The 18,924-nt window shown below is 39.3% G+C and overlaps 1 protein-coding gene across 6 annotated transcripts in view; it reads right to left on the reverse strand.

Annotated features, from left to right (window-relative positions):
* Positions 1-18,924, reverse strand: part of SBF2 (SET binding factor 2) — a 530,998-nt gene that overhangs the window by 32,178 nt on the left and 479,896 nt on the right. For 4 of the 6 annotated variants that reach the window (XR_004026025.1, XM_030794550.1, XM_030794547.1 and 1 more), the window contains 4 exons: positions 17,468-17,608; positions 16,330-16,425; positions 5,133-5,317; positions 828-1,004 (listed from right to left, as the gene is read on the reverse strand). Coding sequence is in view for 5 of the 6 variants with exons in the window: in XM_030794550.1 (XP_030650410.1) it covers positions 828-1,004; positions 5,133-5,317; positions 16,330-16,425; positions 17,468-17,608 (599 nt within the window). In the remaining variant the exon portion in view is untranslated. Of the gene's footprint in view, positions 1-827; positions 1,005-5,132; positions 5,318-7,516; positions 7,592-16,329; positions 16,426-17,467; positions 17,609-18,924 lie in introns of all 6 variants that reach the window. The other 2 variants (XM_030794548.1, XM_030794549.1) reach the window with 2 other exon arrangements.

Consider the following 18,924-nt stretch of genomic DNA (forward strand, 5'->3'; position numbering starts at 1 on the left):
CATTTCCTTTTTTTTTTTTTTTTTTTTTTGCCTTTTAGTCCAATGTGCTGTGGGAAACAAGAGGCAGGATGCTTGGAGGTAGATGGAGGCAGGGGACTGGGAATTTCTGCAAGGTGATAACAAATAATGGGGGCCAGGCGTGGCAGCTCATGCCTGTAATCACAGCACTTTGGGACGTCAAGGTGGGAGGATTACTTGAGGCCAGGAGTTCAAGACCAGCCTGGGCAATATAAGAAATAAAGGGGCTTAAAGACAAGACCCTTTAATTTCTCAATAAAAGTTCAACTAAGAATATCCCAAAGTTGACTGAACTGAAAGATAGACATTGTGTTTTTTTCTCAAGCCTTAGGTAGGCTTGGGGGCATCCAGCGTGCCTTTGGTGGGTAGTTTGGGGTGAATCTAAAATCTAGAGACCTGGGATAGGCAGACAAATGAAAGGTGAGAGCTCTTGGGAGTCATGCAGAAGTTGCCCTCTGCCCTGGATCCTTACTGTATTAACAACAGAGCAGGAGCCCTGTAAATACATGCTGATTAAATTTACTACATCAAAAATTTCCATCTAAAAATAATTTTCTCCTTAGTGTCCTACAGATACCAAACTTTTAAATACACAGAGATAAAAACCCAGCGATCAAGACTTCTACTCCCTCACCTATACCAGATGATTTCCTGAGACTGAAAGGCCTTTACTGATGGCACACAACGAAGGAGGAGAATGTTGGGGGGTGGAGGAACCAAGTATTTTTTTTTCTCAAATACAGTTCTGTATATCTACTTGGGCCTCTGTTTCTTTGAGTTATAAAGAAAGAAGCTGCTTCAGACATTACCTGTGGGAACCACTCAGAATCTCCCAGCGCTTTCAGGAAGGTCACTTCTGAGTCAGTAGGGATGGTGCTTGGGATACAAGCCCTCATCAGCTTCTTAAAACTGGCTTTCACTTGCCGGATTTCATGAAATTCAACAGGAACAAACTCACAATTTAAAGCAAATTCTATCTTGAAGTTCTGTGGATGAAGATTCAGAGAATTAGGCAGATGAAGTGCTATAGGTAAAAGAGTGATGTTTCCAATGGGGCAGTGCATAATGATAAACAGTTATTTGGGGCCAAATAGCTGCAGAGGCTGCCAGTGGGTCAAGAAAGTCAATCTTGTATGGCAACGTGTCAGTGTTGGTGGGAAGAGCCATTCAGTACAGGCTAGTGGTTTGCCTAGAATGGCAAATCTAGTCCTTACTAGAGGTAGATTACTTAGTGTAAGAATGCTCTCATCCTGAGAACTGGAAGAGACTACTGGTAGATTGGAACTTGATGGAGCTTATAATACCAAATATAAGTCAATTATAAGGCCATGAACCTGGAAGCTTAAAGAGAAACTAATGATACATGGACAGTATGATTACTCCAACAGTGTAAACTAAGTCTTCCCAAGATGTATATGGTAAGGGATAGGTAATACAGTGTTGGAGTTCCAGACTGTACATGTATTAAAGTTTGTAGATATGCACATATTTCTTATTCTGCAAGTAAAACATATTCATAATAAAAATGAAAAAAGGTAGAGATAAATATTGAGAAAGAAATAAAAATCACTTTCTTACTGCCCCAAGACTACCAACATTGTGGTTACTTTTTTGTTTTTTTGAGATGGAGTCTTGCTCTGTCACCCAGGCTGGAGTGCAATGGCACGATCTTGACTCACTGCAACCTCTGCTTCCCAGGTTCAAGCGATTCTCCTGCCTCAGCCTCCCGAGTAGCTGGGACTACAGTCGTGCGCCACCACACCCGGCTAATTTTTTTGTATTTTTAGTAGAGATGGGCTTTCACCATGTTGCCCAGGATGGTCTCAATCTTTTGACCTTGTGATCGGCCCACCTCGGCCTCCCAAAATGCTGAGATTACAGGCATGAGCTACCGTGCCTGGTCCTACTTCTTAAAAGTCAATAATAAAAAATTACATGGTCGGGTGTGGTGGCTCATGCCTGTAATCCCAGCAGTTTGGAAGGCCGAGGCAGGCAGATTACCTGAGGTAAGGAGTTCAAGACCAGCCTGGCCAACATGGTGAAATCCCATCTCTACTAAAAATACAAAAAGTAGCCAGGCGTGGTGATGGGCACCTGTAATCCCAGCTACTCGGGAGGCTGAGGCAGGAGAATCGCTTGAACCCCGGAGATGGAGGTTGCAGTGAGCTGAGATGACACCACTGCACTCCAGCCTGGGCAGCAGAGTGAGACTCCACCTTAAAAAAAAAAATTACATAAAAAAACCATGAAAGGCTTTGTTCATTTCTATCTTTGGGATAATATTTTTTCACTTAATATATGTATCAACTTATATTTATTTGAGTACTTTCTCATTTACATCTTTAATCCATATGGAATTTATTTTGTGTGTGGTATGAGTGTTGCATTTGTAATTAAAGAATGCTATACTGATGGCCTACTGGTATATTTCATTTTAATAACCTGGTTGCCTAGCTCTGAAGAAGATTTAAAAGTCCTCTAACTTTTCATGCCAAAGAATGAATTAATTTTCTCAAAATGTTTCCACTTTTTCATTTTGCCCAAATTACTCTACTGGACCATCTGCTTTTCTAAGAGTAAAACTGCTTTCTGGAGATTGGTTGCACAGCAACGTAAATGTACTTAATAATACTGAGTCATACACTTAGAAATGGTTAAGATGGTAAATCTTGTTAAGTGTATTTTATAATTTTTCCTTTGTCTTAATAATTCTATTTTAAGGAAGCTACTCTAAGGAAATAATCTAATACGAAAAAAACCCCAGGGAATGGTATCTCAATTAAAAAAAATAACAAAATAACCTATTTGCTTAGAATTGTGACTGTAATTTTATATACAGAAGATAAACCTAAACATCTAACAATATGGGATAAATAGTGACTAAAATAGTTATGAAGACTATATGACATGGAAACATGATGTTAAGGCTTCAGATAAAGAACCTAGCGATATACATGAGTTCCTTTCTATTATTTTTAAAAACTTATAATAGACAAAACATAGTTTACTTTTCAGGAAAGGTAGATTCCTATTTTCCAACTATACATGAGCTAGGTATGCCTATCTTATAAACCAGGAGTTACTAACCAAAGTATTGAGACACTCCATTAGGTTGTAAGGAATTTGTTCCTAATAATAAAATATTAAAGTATGTGAATTTACCTAGGTAAAGGCCAAATTCAAGATTATTTTCAGAATAAGTCACTGTAATTTATTGGCTTTCCTTTCTGCTTCTTTGTTGGGAGAAAAAGGTATGGAATTGCAACTGGACGGCATTGTGCTAGCTAGAATGTGGCACATATCAGACAGATACAGAGCCATATTCTACATACAAAATTGAATAAAAGATAAAACCTGAATGGAACATATAGAATTGCTGACAACTACTGTGCCAGAATGGTGGGATTACATTTTTAAAAATAATAATACTTGTCTGAGTGTAGTGGCTCACGCCTGTAATCCCAGCACTTTGGGAGGCCAAGGCAGGTAGATCATGAGGTCAAGAGATGGAGACCATCCTGGCCAACATGGTGAAACCCCATCTCTACTAAAAAAACAAAACAAAACAAAAAAAAGCTGAGTGTGGTGGCGCACGCCTGTAATCCCAGCTACTTGGGAGACTGAGGCAGAAGAATTGCTTGAATCTGGGAGGCGGAGGTTGCAGTGAGCTGAGATCATGCTACTGCATTCCAGCCTAGCGAGAGAGTGAGACTCCATCCTAAAAAATTTAAAAAAATATATAATAATACTTGATTGAGGAAGGACAAACAGAAAGAAAAAGAGGGCAGGAGGAAGACAGGGAAGGAAAAAGGCAGCATCCCAACTCTTTCTTACTCAAATACGTATGATCACATAGCTAATCTGAGAAATTATGTGCAAAGAGAATGGCAGAGGGGAGTATTAAGGAGCTAAACCTCGGAGAGTGATTTGGATCATGAGTAAGTGTTGTGCTGAAGCATGGAAAGTCTGTGCTCTGGAAAAGACACTGGCACCAGCAACCCTGGATTGCTGTAGAAAAGTGTTCTACTTTCTGGATATAAAATTATCTACTGTATCAGAAGACACATATGCAGATTTAAAACTTGAGCATTACTCAGCAGCTTTATGCCCTCTACCCTAAAGGTTAGTGACTAAGTGGTTGCAGCAGTCCAGGCAGTGGGAGAAGAGCTAGCAAAGCCACCAGCCTGCTCCAGAAGAGATGACTCAGTTACTGGCGTCTTAAGGGCCAAGCATGTGGGATCTTGCTAATGGCACCCTGCTCACAGTTTCTGCTCCACGGTTCAGCCAGAGGTCTGTCTAGGTTGTCCAGTGCCAACTGGAGCAATGGACTAAACGTTGAGATTTCTGAGTTAGCAGATAACTTTCATGTCCTATATACCTACTGGTAGTAATGAAATTTATTTTGTAATGTGTGACTTGCAAAACATTAAATTCAAGGAATTATCATTGCTTTTGGAGGAAAAGACCATCTTTACAATTTATGGGCCCTCAGCATGGTGAAGCTCTTTAGCACAATTTAACAGTAAGAATAAAGTTGATTAGCATCTAGTATTTTGAATTTTCTGACATGTCTTAGGACATGTGTCTCTTTCTACATAGCCTTGCGAAGTTTTAACAAGTGTTACTCAGAAAACCTAGACTTGGCCTTGCCTTGCCTCCATACATGGTACCACAGTCTTCCTCTCTCCATTCTTCTATCTTTCTGTAGCCTTTTTTAGGTTTACCATAACAAAACTATCTGTTTTGCCATGGGCAGATTCCTGTGGAAACTGAATCAAGGCTGTTGAAAACACAGCCTGGTGAAGCCTTATTTCTTTTTTTGTATGTACACTTCCTAGTATTCCTGATGTTTATGTTGATTTTTTACTATTATGAATAAATATTTATTTTCATGGCTAATAAATATGCATATGTATATACATGTATCTATATAAAAATTAATATATATATATATAAATAAATATAAAAGGAGAGCTAAATTTTTTGAGATTATTAACTCCAGGTTAAGAATCATGCTGTAAAAAAAATTCTAGCAAAGCTGGTCTGTGATACAGGTTTTATAAACAGCCCTAGTGTATCCATAAAGTTTCTAAGTGAGAAAAAAGAAATCTTACCCTTAGTTGCGACTTTTCACCAAATATGTAAAGGGCTGCTTGCCGTTTCAAGAGCTGGTTTTGTAGGTAGGTGCTGTTACTGAAGGAGGCCGAGTGATCCTTGCCTGCCAGTCGGGCGCCAACATCAATGAAGGATGTTGGAGAGCTGATCAAGCGAGTGCTAGAGCGAAGACTTGCCCACACACCTTCACAAAAGCCAAAGTCATGGAGTGAGATAATCTAATGTGGGAATGCCACCAACTAAGGAAAAAGGTGCATGCTCTGGAGCTACAGTTTTAGAGGTCATAGCAAGCCGATTAATCTAAAAATCATAAGTCATATGGTCATTTGCTGCTTCTGTAACATAAGCATTATCCAATATAGCATTTCAAAATCACACAATCTTAGCCTCAGAACGACCTAGCAAATCCCCCAAATCAATCCTATTTTATATTTTGATGTAAATTCAGGATTTAAAAGTAAATACTAAGATCATAAGTAGAAACAGTACATTGATACTGAAAACAAAACATGCTGGCAGGAGGTACTAATAAAGTCTAGGAAGGCAAATGCTGAGTTATGCAATTTTTCAGGACTTCATGAAAAAAGTAAGGAACATTCTTCTGCTTATTTGGTCAATTTAACATGACATTTAAAGATATGAAAGAGAAACTTCATAAGTCTACTAAAATCTGAGGCTGGATTTGGAATTAATATTTGTATATCATGCCAAAACGATGTAATTCTAAACAAGATTATATTATAGTTTTTTTCAGTATCCATGAAAAATGAGAAATTATAAATTTAGTAATGGGCAAAGTGCCTCATGCCTGTAATACTAGCACTTTGGGAGGCCAAGGTGGGCAGATCGCTTGAGCCCAGGAGTTTGAAACCAGCCTGGGCGACATGGTGAAACCCCGTCTCTACCAAAAAAAAAAAAAAATACAAAAAGACGCTTGTATTGGGAGGCTGAAATGGGAGGATCCCTTGACCACCGGAGGCGGAGGTTGCAGTGAGCCAAGATAGCGCCACTGCACTACATACTGGGCAACAGAGTAAGACACTGTCTCTAAAATAAAATAAATGAATAAAATGTACAGTCAGAAGCAGATACCTTTATTTTATTTTATTTTTTTTTGAGACAGTTTCGCTCTTGTTGCCTAGGCTGGTGTGCAATGGCGTGATCTCAGCACATCGCAACCTCCACCTCCTGGGTTCAAGCGATTCTCTTGCCTCAGCCTCCTGAGTAGCTGGGATTACAGGCATGCACCACCATGCCTGGCTAATTTTGTATTTTTAGTAGAGATGGGGTTTCTTCATGTTGATCAGGCTGGTCTCGAACTCCCGACCTCAGGTGATCCGCCTGCCTCAGCCTCCCAAAGTGCTGGGATTACAGGCATGAACCACCGCGCCCAGCCAGAAGCAGATATCTTCTAAGAGAAAGGGCAAGCTAAAATGCTAGAAGAGTCTCAATGAGATAAGCTGACCTTAGTTATATTAAATAGAAAAATCAAGGATTTCTATATGCCAGTGAAACTATTAAATATCAAACATCCAGACACAAAGGCATGTATTAATTCTCAAATTTGACTAGCACTGTATCACCTTCAAATCAAGAGGCCCTCATAAATGCCTGTAGAACTGTGGTATTTATCTCAGTGATGGGGTCACAGGGATACAGGACTTTCCTACTGCCTCCCTAAAGTGGGTTTTCTTCTTTAGATCTATAAAGCCTGTTTGAGAAGCTTTAGTCTTTTCCTAGTATTAAATCAAAGTCATGTTGCTAGGTGACCAGAAGTCACCATGATAATGTCACATCTACTTCTCTCTTTATAAGCATTTATGGGGTCAGGAGACCAGTTCCCAAGAAAAGTTTTTATTGGTCATTTCAGCTTCACATGCACGAATCTTTCTTTGAGACAGAGTTTCATTCTTGTTGCCCAGGCTGGGGAGCAATGGCACGATCTTGGCTCACCACAGCCTCTGCCTCCTGGGTTCAAGTGATTCTCCTGCCTTAGCCTCCCGAGTAGCTGGATTACAGGTGCACACCACCATGCCCGGCTAATTTTTGTATTTTTAGTAGAGACAGGGTTTCACCATCTTGGTCAGGCTGGTCTTGAACTCCCGATCTCAGGTGATCCGCCTGCCTCAGCCTCCCGAAGGGCTGGGATTACAGGTGTGAGCCACCACGCCCGGCCGCATGAATCTTTCTATGTAGTTTATGAGTTTTTCTTAGACATTATGGCAATTATTAATTTTTTTGTAAATGGAATCAGAAGAAATTCAGAATGTTGATGAGAATAAAGGATATAATTTTACAAATGCAAAAAAATTACTTGTAACATATGTAGTTTCACATGAAGATGGTTTAAAAGAGTTATATATCAGGACACATAATACAGTACCTTGATTATGGACTCTTCCCTTAGCTGAAGATTTGGGATTTGACTGAGTAAAACATTTATCTCTGTACCCATGCACTGGTAGGTAAGATTAAAGACAGAAAGAGAAATAAAATGTATATAGCAGCAAATGTCAGAGCAGATTAAGTAAGAGAAGAATAGGGTATTTAATTTTTAAAATTAGCAGGGGAAAATATAATAAAAGTAGAAGATTTAATTAACAAACAAAAAGCTGCACAGTCACAAAAAAAAAGATGCATTGAGTACCTGTTAAATGAAATTTCAGCACCTGTTTATAAATACTATAAGCACAATGAAATGGACAGCACACAGCAGAAGGTGCCACTAAAAAATTATGCCAAATGGAATAAGCTTTTGAAGATTGTCATTCAGTCAGAAACAAATTTATATAATAAAATTAAGGAATTTGCGGTGTGTATGGGTAAATGTTAGGAATACATTGGTCCTCATATTGAAGGAGACTGGCGAATGCTGCGTGTTGTACAACACGTTTGTTCTTTGAGCAAGGTCATCACACCAGGAAACAATGAAGCTCTAGCAACCATTTGGAATAACTAAGGGCATGTTTTTGCAGTAGAGCATTAAGCATTGCCACGCTATCTTCCTTCTTCTCTTTTCATTTGGAAATTACATTTATTTTCCATAAATAGTTATAAGCAGCAAAAATTCATAATCCTGTGACAATACCCAATACCACTAATAATACAGCTTGTGATGATTGAAGTAATGACTTCTCTTAAAATCCCTACTTGCGCCAAAATGATAGGCAGTATTAGAGATAATAGTTTTGTAATTTGAGTAATATATTTTTTTCCAACACAAAGAAAGGGGTTTATGATGATGGCAAACCAAAAATTGTGAGCAGTTTTAGCACTTTCCAAGCAAACAAATTGCTCAAGTCAATTAGAAGAAACGATTTTATATTTATTCAGGATTACAATCTTTAATAGTAGTACTAAGTTATAAAATGCAAAATTCTATAACATACGACATAACAAAAATCATTACAAGTGAGTTTTCACTCCCACTTCACTCCTTTGGAAGCAGAAAATGAAGGGCACTGATGGCTCTGGTGGCCAAAGGAAGTCAGAAAGTAAGGGTTGCAGAGGTGCTGGCTGATGACAGAGAATGTGACTGCAAGATGGAACAAAGGCTTGGGACGACATGGCCAAGGCACACTGTGTGGCCTCCTCTGTGTTGGCTGACTGCTCTTTCTGCCAAAATTTTGAACTTTCCTATTGAATATGGGACACTAAGATGATGATAGTGATGCTTGAGCAGTTCCTGATTCTGAGATACTGTTCCCTTAACACATCACACTTTCTTTATGCTAGTCTTATTGCCTGGAATGATTTCCCCCATTTCCTTACCTGACACATTCCTACTTAACCCTTAAGATCCAGATACAATATTAGCACCTCTTAAAGGCATTCCTGACTGCTCCCAAGCTGAGGAGGTCTATTTGAACTTTGATCACATTGCATCACGATTATCTGTATATTCTTTCACTCTACAAGAGTGTGTGTGTGAAAGGAAAATAAAAACTCAGGACTCCAGTTCCCTATGCCAAAAGGAAAAAATTAGGCTGAAAGGTGAGACATACAAGAAGCTGCTTTTCCTTTTGTTCCTAAACAAACAGCTACAGTTAAAAGGTTAAATTTATCCACAGGTAGCTATTGGTATGTTCACTTTATCTGACAGATGAATACATAATTGACTATTCCCCTACCTGCTCCTTTTTTCTTGCAACATGTGGATTACTATACCCTCCCTCTTTCTCATTTAAATATTAAGCCCTCAAAATCATTGCTGGAGAAAGGCACAGACCTTTCTCGAGGGCGAGTCCTTAACCTTGGCAAAATAAACTTCTGAATTTATTGAGACCTGTCTCAGGTACTTTTTGGTTTACATGTGCTTGCGAGGGCAGGCACCTAATCATGTTTATTCTTGTATCCATGCTGAGAGTCTGAAATACAGGCACTCAAAGAATTTGTTGATTATTTACTTTTTGCAAACCAATACACTGTGAGCTGTTGTGACTCATTATTATATCTTCAACCCAATTATTTGCACTGAAAGAGTGAAAAGGGGGTATTAAACAAAAGATATTAAGGACTCCCCCAAACAGAGGCTCATCAATGAAAAACTGCCAAGTTTTGGCCAATTAGTAGAAAATCCAAAATGATCAAATGGCCACTACTGATATGGGGCCAGCAGGGAGCTTTGAGAATTCTAATCCCATCTGGAAGTCATTTTAACCAAAGGAATTAGACTACCACATTGGTTGGTGGTGGTGAGGTCTACTTAGATTTCCTGAATGATTTCTAGATGTCCTGGGCACTTAACACCAGCAAAGCGTCTCAAGCTGTGTTTTTCCAAACTGCAGGATCCTCCTTAGTGGCTTGGGAAATCACTCTAATAGGTCAAATCAGTATTTTTGTCAAAATTAAACATTACAGTTGAAAATACTAATGAGCACTGCATGTGGTACGGATGAATATTTTTTCACAAAACTTTTGTTTTAGTGTATACATTATACATTTTGCATGTGCCTTAGTACTACCTGAATTGTGATATAAAATGAATGGGTATATATACATATAAATATAAAATACATTTCTTACTGCAAGTCATGATCAAACAAGTTTGAAAGTCACTGGCTAGACCCAGGGCATATGCCTTCTATCTCTTGCCTTAGATCAGTAAGGCTCAAAGCAATTTAAATGCAAATGTCGACTTTCTTCCCATTTCAGCAGAGTATTAGGCAATGGCAATGATAGCAATAACTATAATAATAATAATAATGACAAGTAACATTTATTAAAATGCTACTATGGGCTAGTTACTAAGTTAAATGTTTTACATATATTATTTCATTTATTCCTCATAACTACCTTAAAAATCTATATTATTTTTTAAAGATGAAGACACTGAGAATTAAGAGGTTTCCTAGTTTGCTTAATCACACAGTAAGTAGTGGGGCTATAGTTTGAATTAGAATGTAACTAAACTAAACTCTTTTTTTTTTTTGAGACGGAGTCTCGCTGTTGCCCAGGCTGGAGTGCAGTGGTGCGATCTTGGCTCACTGCAAGCTCCACCTCCCAGGTTCACGCCATTCTCCTGCCTCAGCCTCCCGAGTAGCTGGGACTACAGGTGCCCGCCACCATGCCCGGCTAATTTTTTGTATTTTTAGTAGAGATGGGGTTTCACCGTGTTAGCCAGGATGGTCTCGATCTCCTGACCACGTGATCTGCCCGCCTCGGCCTCCCAAAGTGTTAGGATTACAGGCGTGAGCCACCGCGCCCGGCCACTAAACTCTTAATGTATTGTTTCCTGAGGAACCATGTGACCTTGGACCCAATCAGTAAGAAGTGGCTAAGGGGACTGCTTCAGGGAAGATATGACACAGTTCATTTTCCCCATAGGAATGCATTACTGTTCAGAGAACCAGTGTTTCCTAAGCACTGGTGTTGTTTCCTCTACTCTGTTCTGACAAAAGGGGAGAAGGAAAAGAGATGCTTAGGTCACATGTGGGGCCTTATTTATCATTGTGATCTTATACCTGGCCCAGTGCGTGAGACACTAGATACATTCAGTAAATATATCTGCACTGATACGATGCAACACTGAACTAATTCTAGTCCCAGTTATACTAATATTTGCTGTGTGGCCTTGGCCAAGTCACTTAATCTCCCTGGGTCTCTTTAAATACATATCCTGGAGGTTATTTCAAGAATAAAATAATACATGGAGAAAAACTTAAAATTTAAAGGATGAAAAATTAAAAAGCTGCCTCCAAGTGGCTACTTCTCAAATATACCCAGCTATTATATTTTGGTATTTGAGAGGCAGTACGAATTTTCTCAAGGCATTTTTCTACTCAACAAAGAAATTTATCCAAGTTGTAAGTATATGTGCTTCCCCATTGGGCTTAAATGCTATTTTAATTTTAAATGAAAAACAATGTGATCTATTCACTTCTTGCTTTTAAAATGATTCTTATGTAAAAAAGGATGCAGTCCTTGCATTAGGAACTCAGCAACATGCATGCTGAATGCAAAGTGATCACCCTGACTGAAAAAGAGGTGAAGGTCAATTTTAACCCTGGCTTATCAGACCAGGAGAGACACACAGTGGAAATAACATAAGAAAACTTGGAACTAAGACTGTACGACAATGAAAGGAATGAAAAAAATTGTGAAAATAGGGGAGCAAAAAGAAAAAGGCTAGGAAGAAGAACTAGGGGTTTGGGTAAAAAAAAAATAAGAAGAATTAAATGATAGGCGGCTCCTTCCACAGTGGTACCTAACTCTGGAAGAATGAAGAGACTCTGTACTGTGAGTCGGTACAAGGAAATGAATTACTTGCAAGGCATGGGCATGTCTATACCTAGTCTTGCCCTGGCCAGTCTAAATGTGTGTCTGCCTGGCATGTTCACATAACAGAGAATCTTTTGAGACCCTTAACTTGCTTGCCCCAGTTCATTCCTCCTACTTTGAGAAAGAATGACATTATCAGAAGAAACACAGAAAGCAGCTCTAGAGATCACAGAGAATGTTGAAGGTGTCAGGAAACAGCAGTATCTCTTTGTCCAGTTTATCACTGGGACTTTACAAGGTTTTGGAGGCTTTAGGAGTGAAGAGTTAAGAGATGGAGTAAAAGAATGAGATTTGCGTTTCTGGATTTTAGCTTAAGATACCAGAATGACAGGCACCTGGTTAGGAGTAAAAAACTGTCATAAGGAAACAAGCCAAATTCACAGTAATTTTCAGCAGAAAGTATTTGAGCAGGGTGTCAGAAATAATATTTATAGCCTCAGATATGCACATAGCGGTCATAAGTTAAATAGGAGATTTTAATCTGACAAGGTAAATACAGCCTTCTGGTTGCCTTTAGGATTAGCAAAGAATGGAGTCATAAGAATATAACCACTACTGGGAATTCCCTTGTATAAAAGAAGCCAAGAGTTGGAGGCCAGTGTTAAAAAAGAAGATAATGTAGTTGAAAAAGATTGTTAAGGCCGGGTGGGGTGGCTCACACCTGTAATCCTAGCACTTCGGGAGGCTGAGATAGGTGAATCACAAGGTCAGGAGATCATCCTGGCCAACATGGTGAAACCCCATCTCTACTAAAAATACAAAAATTAGCTGGGCTTGGTGGCATGTGCCTGTAGTCCTAGCTACTCGGGAGGCTGAGGCAGGAGAATTGCTTGAACCAGGGAGTCCGAGGTTGCAGTGAGCCAAGATCAAGATCACGCCACTGCATTCCAGCCTGGTGACAGAGCAAGACTCCATCTCAAAAAAAACAAAAAACAAAAAACACACACACAAAAAAAGAAAAAGATTGTTGAAAATCCATGAGCCTTGGGTACCAACATAAAAGGAGGAGACAACTGTGCAGCTACAATTTATATTATAGGCCACCTGGCCAAATGTTGGAATGGATAACATGGTGACGTGTACAATGGCAAAATACAAGATCAGGTTGTGGGATGGGAGGGCTTCAATTAACTAGACATCTGCTGAAAGTTGCATTGTCTAAAAGTTGAGTGGAAAAATTACTGACTTTCCTTGCTGACAATGTACACTTTCATATGGTAAATAAAACAGTAAGGGGAAATGCAATCTCGAACCAAATTCTGACAAGAATGCTTAGCAACTGAAATACCAGGAACCTTAGGAGAAAAATCACTGTACCATCTTTTAGTTCAAATTCACTGATAAAGAAATGATGAGAAGAACAAAGCGTGTATCTTAAACTTTAAAATAATAGTACTCTAAAAATTCAGAAAAATGATATATATGGCTGTAATGGGTTGAAATGTGTCCCCCTCCCAAAATTTATATTAAGTCTTAACCCCCAGTGCCTCAGAATACATATCATTAGTTAAGATGAGGTCATACTGCAGTAGAATGGGCCCCTAATTCAATATGACTGGTGTACTTATAAAAGGAGAAATTTGGAGCCAGACACAGAGGGAGAATGCCATGTGAAGATGAGGGCAGAGATTTAGGTAATGCTTCCAGAAGCCAAGCAATGCCAAAGATGGCCAGCAAACCTCCAGAAGCTAGGAGAAAGGCATGGAACAGATTCCTCCTCACAGCCCTCAGAAGGAACCAACCCCCCCGACACCCTGATCTTGGACTTCCAGCTTACAGAACTGTGAGACAATAGTTGTTTAAGCCACCCAATTTGTGGCACTTTGTTATGGTAGCCCTAAGAAACTAATACAACGACTTCAAGGCCTGACACACTAACTGGAAAGATGACTCAAGAAGGTTGAAAGCTCTTAGGAAATCCTGCAATTACAGAAAGTTCTGACGAGGCTGGAAAAGAAAGTATCCTAAAAACCAGTATGACCACTAGGAGATGTGTATGGTTTTCAAAAGGGAAAAAAGTGAATTTTGAAAAGTAGAATCTTTATGTTGATTCTGAACCAAATTCTACGAATGGATTATCAATGGACTATTTATAATTACTTTTAAAAAAAAGCACTGATTCCTATAATAAATCCCAGCAAAATAACCATAAAACCCTTGGTGATGCAGTTAATTGTTTGAAAGACTGGCAAATAGTGGATTAAAACGATTGACAGAGATTTAGAAATATGGGCCTGGTGAGTTTTAGTGGGAAGACTCATAACCAGTATAGATGAACAGATTGATCTTTTTCTTCAGAGAGGTTTATATTATTTTGCTCTGGCTTGTTCAACATTTTTTTTAAACAAAGAATCACATGACAACAATGATCAAATGTATGGATGACAAAAGGCTTGAAAACAGCAAAGGCACTGGTAGACAGAATCAGGGTCCAAAGGTCTAAAATACCAGTCCACATCCCAAAACATGACATTTCCCAGTTATAACACTGCTAGTGGGTCCATAAAGCAACCATCAAGGCCAGTATATTTTTAAGAATAATAGCACACGTGAAGCAGACAGGGATTTCAAATGATATTAATCTCCACATGGGTTAACCTAGTGATGGGGCTGCCCATAGCTAATGCAGTTTTAGGCTGTGAGAACACCTAGAGTGCTGGGTTCAATTCTGTGGAGTGTTCAGAGTGATAAGGATGGTGAGCGGACTACAACCATTTGAACTGGGGATATTCAGAGTTAACTAAAGGCAGGAAAAGAAAATATCCAAAGGACCAAGATGTGTATGGTTTTCAAAAGGGAAAAAAGTGAATTTTTGTAAAAAGTGAATTTTGCAGAAAGCAAGCCTGACAAGAGTTTTTCCTGAAGGGTTTTAGGTGTGGGAGAGTACACTTACTTTCTAACCTCAGAGGATAGAGCTAGGCCCAATATGTAAAAGTGGTGGTCAATATGAGAAAGCAACACATAGAGTTGCTCACAAATGTAAGGGATTATTTTGGGGAAGAAATGAGTTTCCCATTACTGATGATGTTCAAGCAGAAACAACATTACTTACTTAGTGTGTAGTGTGTATATATATATGTGTGTGTGTGTGTGTGTACATTTATATACTTTTTTTTTTTTTGAGATGGAGTTTTGTTCTTGTTGCCCAGGCTGGAGTGATCTCGGCTCTTGTTTTGCTCTTGTTGCCCAGCAATGGTGCGATCTCGGCTCTATGCAACCTCTGCCTCCCCGGTCCAACTGATTCTCCTGCCTCAGCCTCCTGAGTAGCTGAGACTACAGGTGTGCATCACCACGCCTGGCTAATTTTAGTATTTTTAGTAGAGACAGGGTTTCACCATGTTGGCCAGGCTGGTCTGGAATTCCTGACCTCAGGTGATCTGCTTGCCTCAGCCTCCCAAAGTGCTGGGATTATAGGCGTAAGCCACCGTGCCTGGCCTACTTAGTATCTTTTTAAGGGAATTCATCATTATATGGGGGTGAGAGGAAGAGTCTAAGATTCTGTGACTCCATTGTGAGACAGTGGGACTTCACAGTTGAGATATCTGGGGCCAGGTGCTTTCTCACACCTGTAATCCCAGCACTTTGGGAAGCCCAGGTGGGAGGACGGCTTCAGGCCAGGAGTTCAAGACCAGCCTGGGCAACATAGTACGACTCTGTCCCAAAAAATATTTTAAAAATTTAGCTGGGAGTGGTGGCACACACCTGTAGTCTTAGCTCCTTGGGAGCTTGAGGCAGGAGGATTGCTCAAGCCCAGGAGTTGGCGGCTGCAGTTAGTTAGCTGTGACAGTTCCACTGCACTCCAGCCTGGGCAACAAAGTAAGACTCTGTCTTAAAAAAAAAAAATCTGGTCTGGAGTTTCCTCTGCAGAGTGAAAGAATCTCACATAAACTTCCAGAGAACAAAGTGGATGACCTTTTGGAGCTTAAAAGAATGAATACTTAGCCTTTCTCTATTTCCTCATGTCAGCAGCTACCTGGATATCATGATGTCTTATCCTCCAAACCAGTATTTCAGAGGACAGGAGCAAAAATAACAGGACTTGGAGTTCCTTGGATTTGGAATCACTTCTCCTTAACTATCTATACTTCTGTGATTGATCGGTCTTTCTGCCCTGCAAATCTGGAGTATCATGGAACACTCCCAGGGCTGACTCATCATTTAGACATGCTCCCCTTACCTCCTAATGCTCCCAAACTTATCAATATATATGACATCAGCAATTATTATACTTCTTGTCCCACAAGGCTAAGCTCATCTGTCATCATGCTAGTAATACATTTGACCATTCATTCAGAAGAGGGTAATTAAAAACAATTTGAACCATAATTAGTTGATTTAAAATATCAACTATCTAGAAAAATGCTTTCTGCTTTTAAGCTTGCGTCAGTGCTCAGTTATAAAATCAATCTTACTAACCTCCTTGAGCAAAGCTATTGGATGGGTTTACATCCAAATGTCCTGGCACTACCTGCTTAAGCACAGTGGACATTCTTGAAGTCCTCCTTTCAGTCCCTAAAGTCGGCCAAAAAGAAGAACAAAAACCATGTTGTTTGGGTTAACATTACTCAAATGACAAAAAGTTATCTTCACGTGTAGCATGTTTAACTGCTGCCAAACATTGTACTTTCAAGTACCCAAAGCTTTATTAGAGATAACAAGGCAATGTTATTATTAATCAGAGATAACACACATTTGCAAGATTATAGAGTTAGGTTTGGCAAGTGCAATCAGAGAATTTAATGATAAATGGAGCAAGGCATGCATGGTGTTACTTTACAAGAAAAGCCACTTTCTGCTTATGTTGAGCTAATTCAAATAGCTGATTAAGCCAAAGAGACCAACTTCTCAAGTCACATGCTCCTGTGTCTAACACATTAGGGTTACCTCTACATGAACCCTTTGGGGTTCCATCACATGATAACTGAAACAGAATATTAGTACAAGTCTTAATGGCTTCATCCAAATCCAGTGAAAACAAACTGTACTGAAAATCGTAATAGGCTGCAGGTATTTTGGGAATTTCAAACTTATAAATGATGATTTTAATAAATACACATTTAAGAAACATGTTCCACTTACATATTCCATGTCATAATAATATTTTAAAGTCTATGAAAGATAAATATGGGAATAAAGGGTGACTTTATTTATAGTCCCCACTTCCTCTCCAATTACTCTTTTGAAAAGGAAATAACTGAGCTGGGTGTGGTGGCTCACACCTGTAATCTCAGTACTTTGGGAGACTGAGGCGGGAAGACTGCTTGAGCCCAGAAGTTTGAGACCAGACTGGGCAACATAGTGAGACCCCATCTCTTAAAAAACAAAAAACAAAAAGAAAAAACTGAATCTCTAAGTTTAGTTACTATTTACTAGACATTAATAGTGGTAGATTTCTAAGTAAAAGGAGTTAAACTTATAACCCTTCAGGGTAAAACTTTTAAGAAGTCTTGGTGAAGGAACAGTACAAATAACAAATAACAGTACAAATAACCCTAGGAACAGAACTGACCTTTCATTAGAAGCTGTCAAGAAGAAAAGTATTATCAAATCTTACCTGGAGATAGAGCAAAGGCTGGCCTGACTGTAAGAGTGCTGTTGCCTCTGAGTTTCTGATGGACAGAAACGGCATTCAGTAAGGCTTGCAAGTATTTCTCTTGCTCTATGCTACTGGAAGATTCTAAAGAGGAGGTAGGAGCTATAAAAGGAAAATATATTGAATAAAATAAACTGTCTCTGTGTTAACAGAACCATCTATCTATCTATCTATCTATCTATCTATCTATCTATCTATCTATCTATCTATCTATCTATGCTTGTTTTTCTCTATATAGTCTACAAGTTACTACACCCAAATATAGAAACCAGCCCCACTTAAATTGCCAGCCTATTAAATGGCTAATCCTCCATTGTAATGCTGGTTTTACCACTCCTACTTCTTGATTGCCTCATTATCCTTCCAGAAAGAGCCCAGGTCTGGAAAACCAGCACAGGGCTATCCTTCCAAGCATAGATTGGGCTTGAAAGCACAGGGTATAGCTTCTCATTATCCAAGCAACTTAAAATGAAGACTCACGAACAACAACTCCTTGATGATATCCCCCAACCATCCTGACCAGGTTATTGCTTGGGAGTGGGTTCCTTTGATATCCCAGAATGGGTAGAGTTAAGAACTTTCCAATACCAGTAACTTTATTTCAATTCTGCCACATAGACCCACCAGGGGACATGAGCGTATAAAGATTTGTAGAGGGAAGAGTGGAAGAAGATGGGGAGAAGATAGGAGCAACTACTGCCAATCCCTGGTCCTTCTAAATGAGGAGCAAAAAGTATACACAATTGTGAGAGCAATTCTGGGTTGATAGGCATATAAGCCTGGTTTGGGTGAAGCAAAACAGAATCACTGAAATTGGCCCAGACAGTTTAAAGAGGATAGGGGATGGACTCACTACAAGGACAACAGATATTCATAAATTTTCTTACAACTGGAATAGAAAATAAATAATTAGCATTATTGTATTTTATCAACTTTAATATGTCATCAATTCTAAGATACACTGTCATTTTATTGCCTAACAATAAAAACTGCTTATCAATAAAAAAATTGCCACTTAAACTATGACACTCTTCTTTCTGATCACATCAATTGTAAGATGCATTGCAATTTCAAAGATATTAGTTGTCGGCCGGGTGCAGTGGTTCACGTCTGTAATCCCAGCACTTAGGGAGACTGAGGCGGGCAGATCACCTGAGGTCAGGAGTTCGAGACCAGCCTGACTAACATGGTGAAACCCCATCTCTACTAAAAATACAAAAATTAGCCGGGTGTAGTGGCGGATGCCTGTAATCCCAGCTACTTGGGAGGCTGAGGCAGGAGAATCACTTGAACCTGGGAGGCGGAGGGTGCAGTGAGCCAAGATCGCGCCATTGCACTCCAGCCTGAGCGACAGAGCAAGACCCCATCTCAAAAAACAAAACAAAACAAAACCAAAACAAACAAAAACAAAACAAACA

The sequence above is a fragment of the Nomascus leucogenys genome, chromosome 15, assembly GCF_006542625.1.
Source record: "Nomascus leucogenys isolate Asia chromosome 15, Asia_NLE_v1, whole genome shotgun sequence".
In the NCBI taxonomy this organism is placed as follows: domain Eukaryota; kingdom Metazoa; phylum Chordata; class Mammalia; order Primates; family Hylobatidae; genus Nomascus; species Nomascus leucogenys.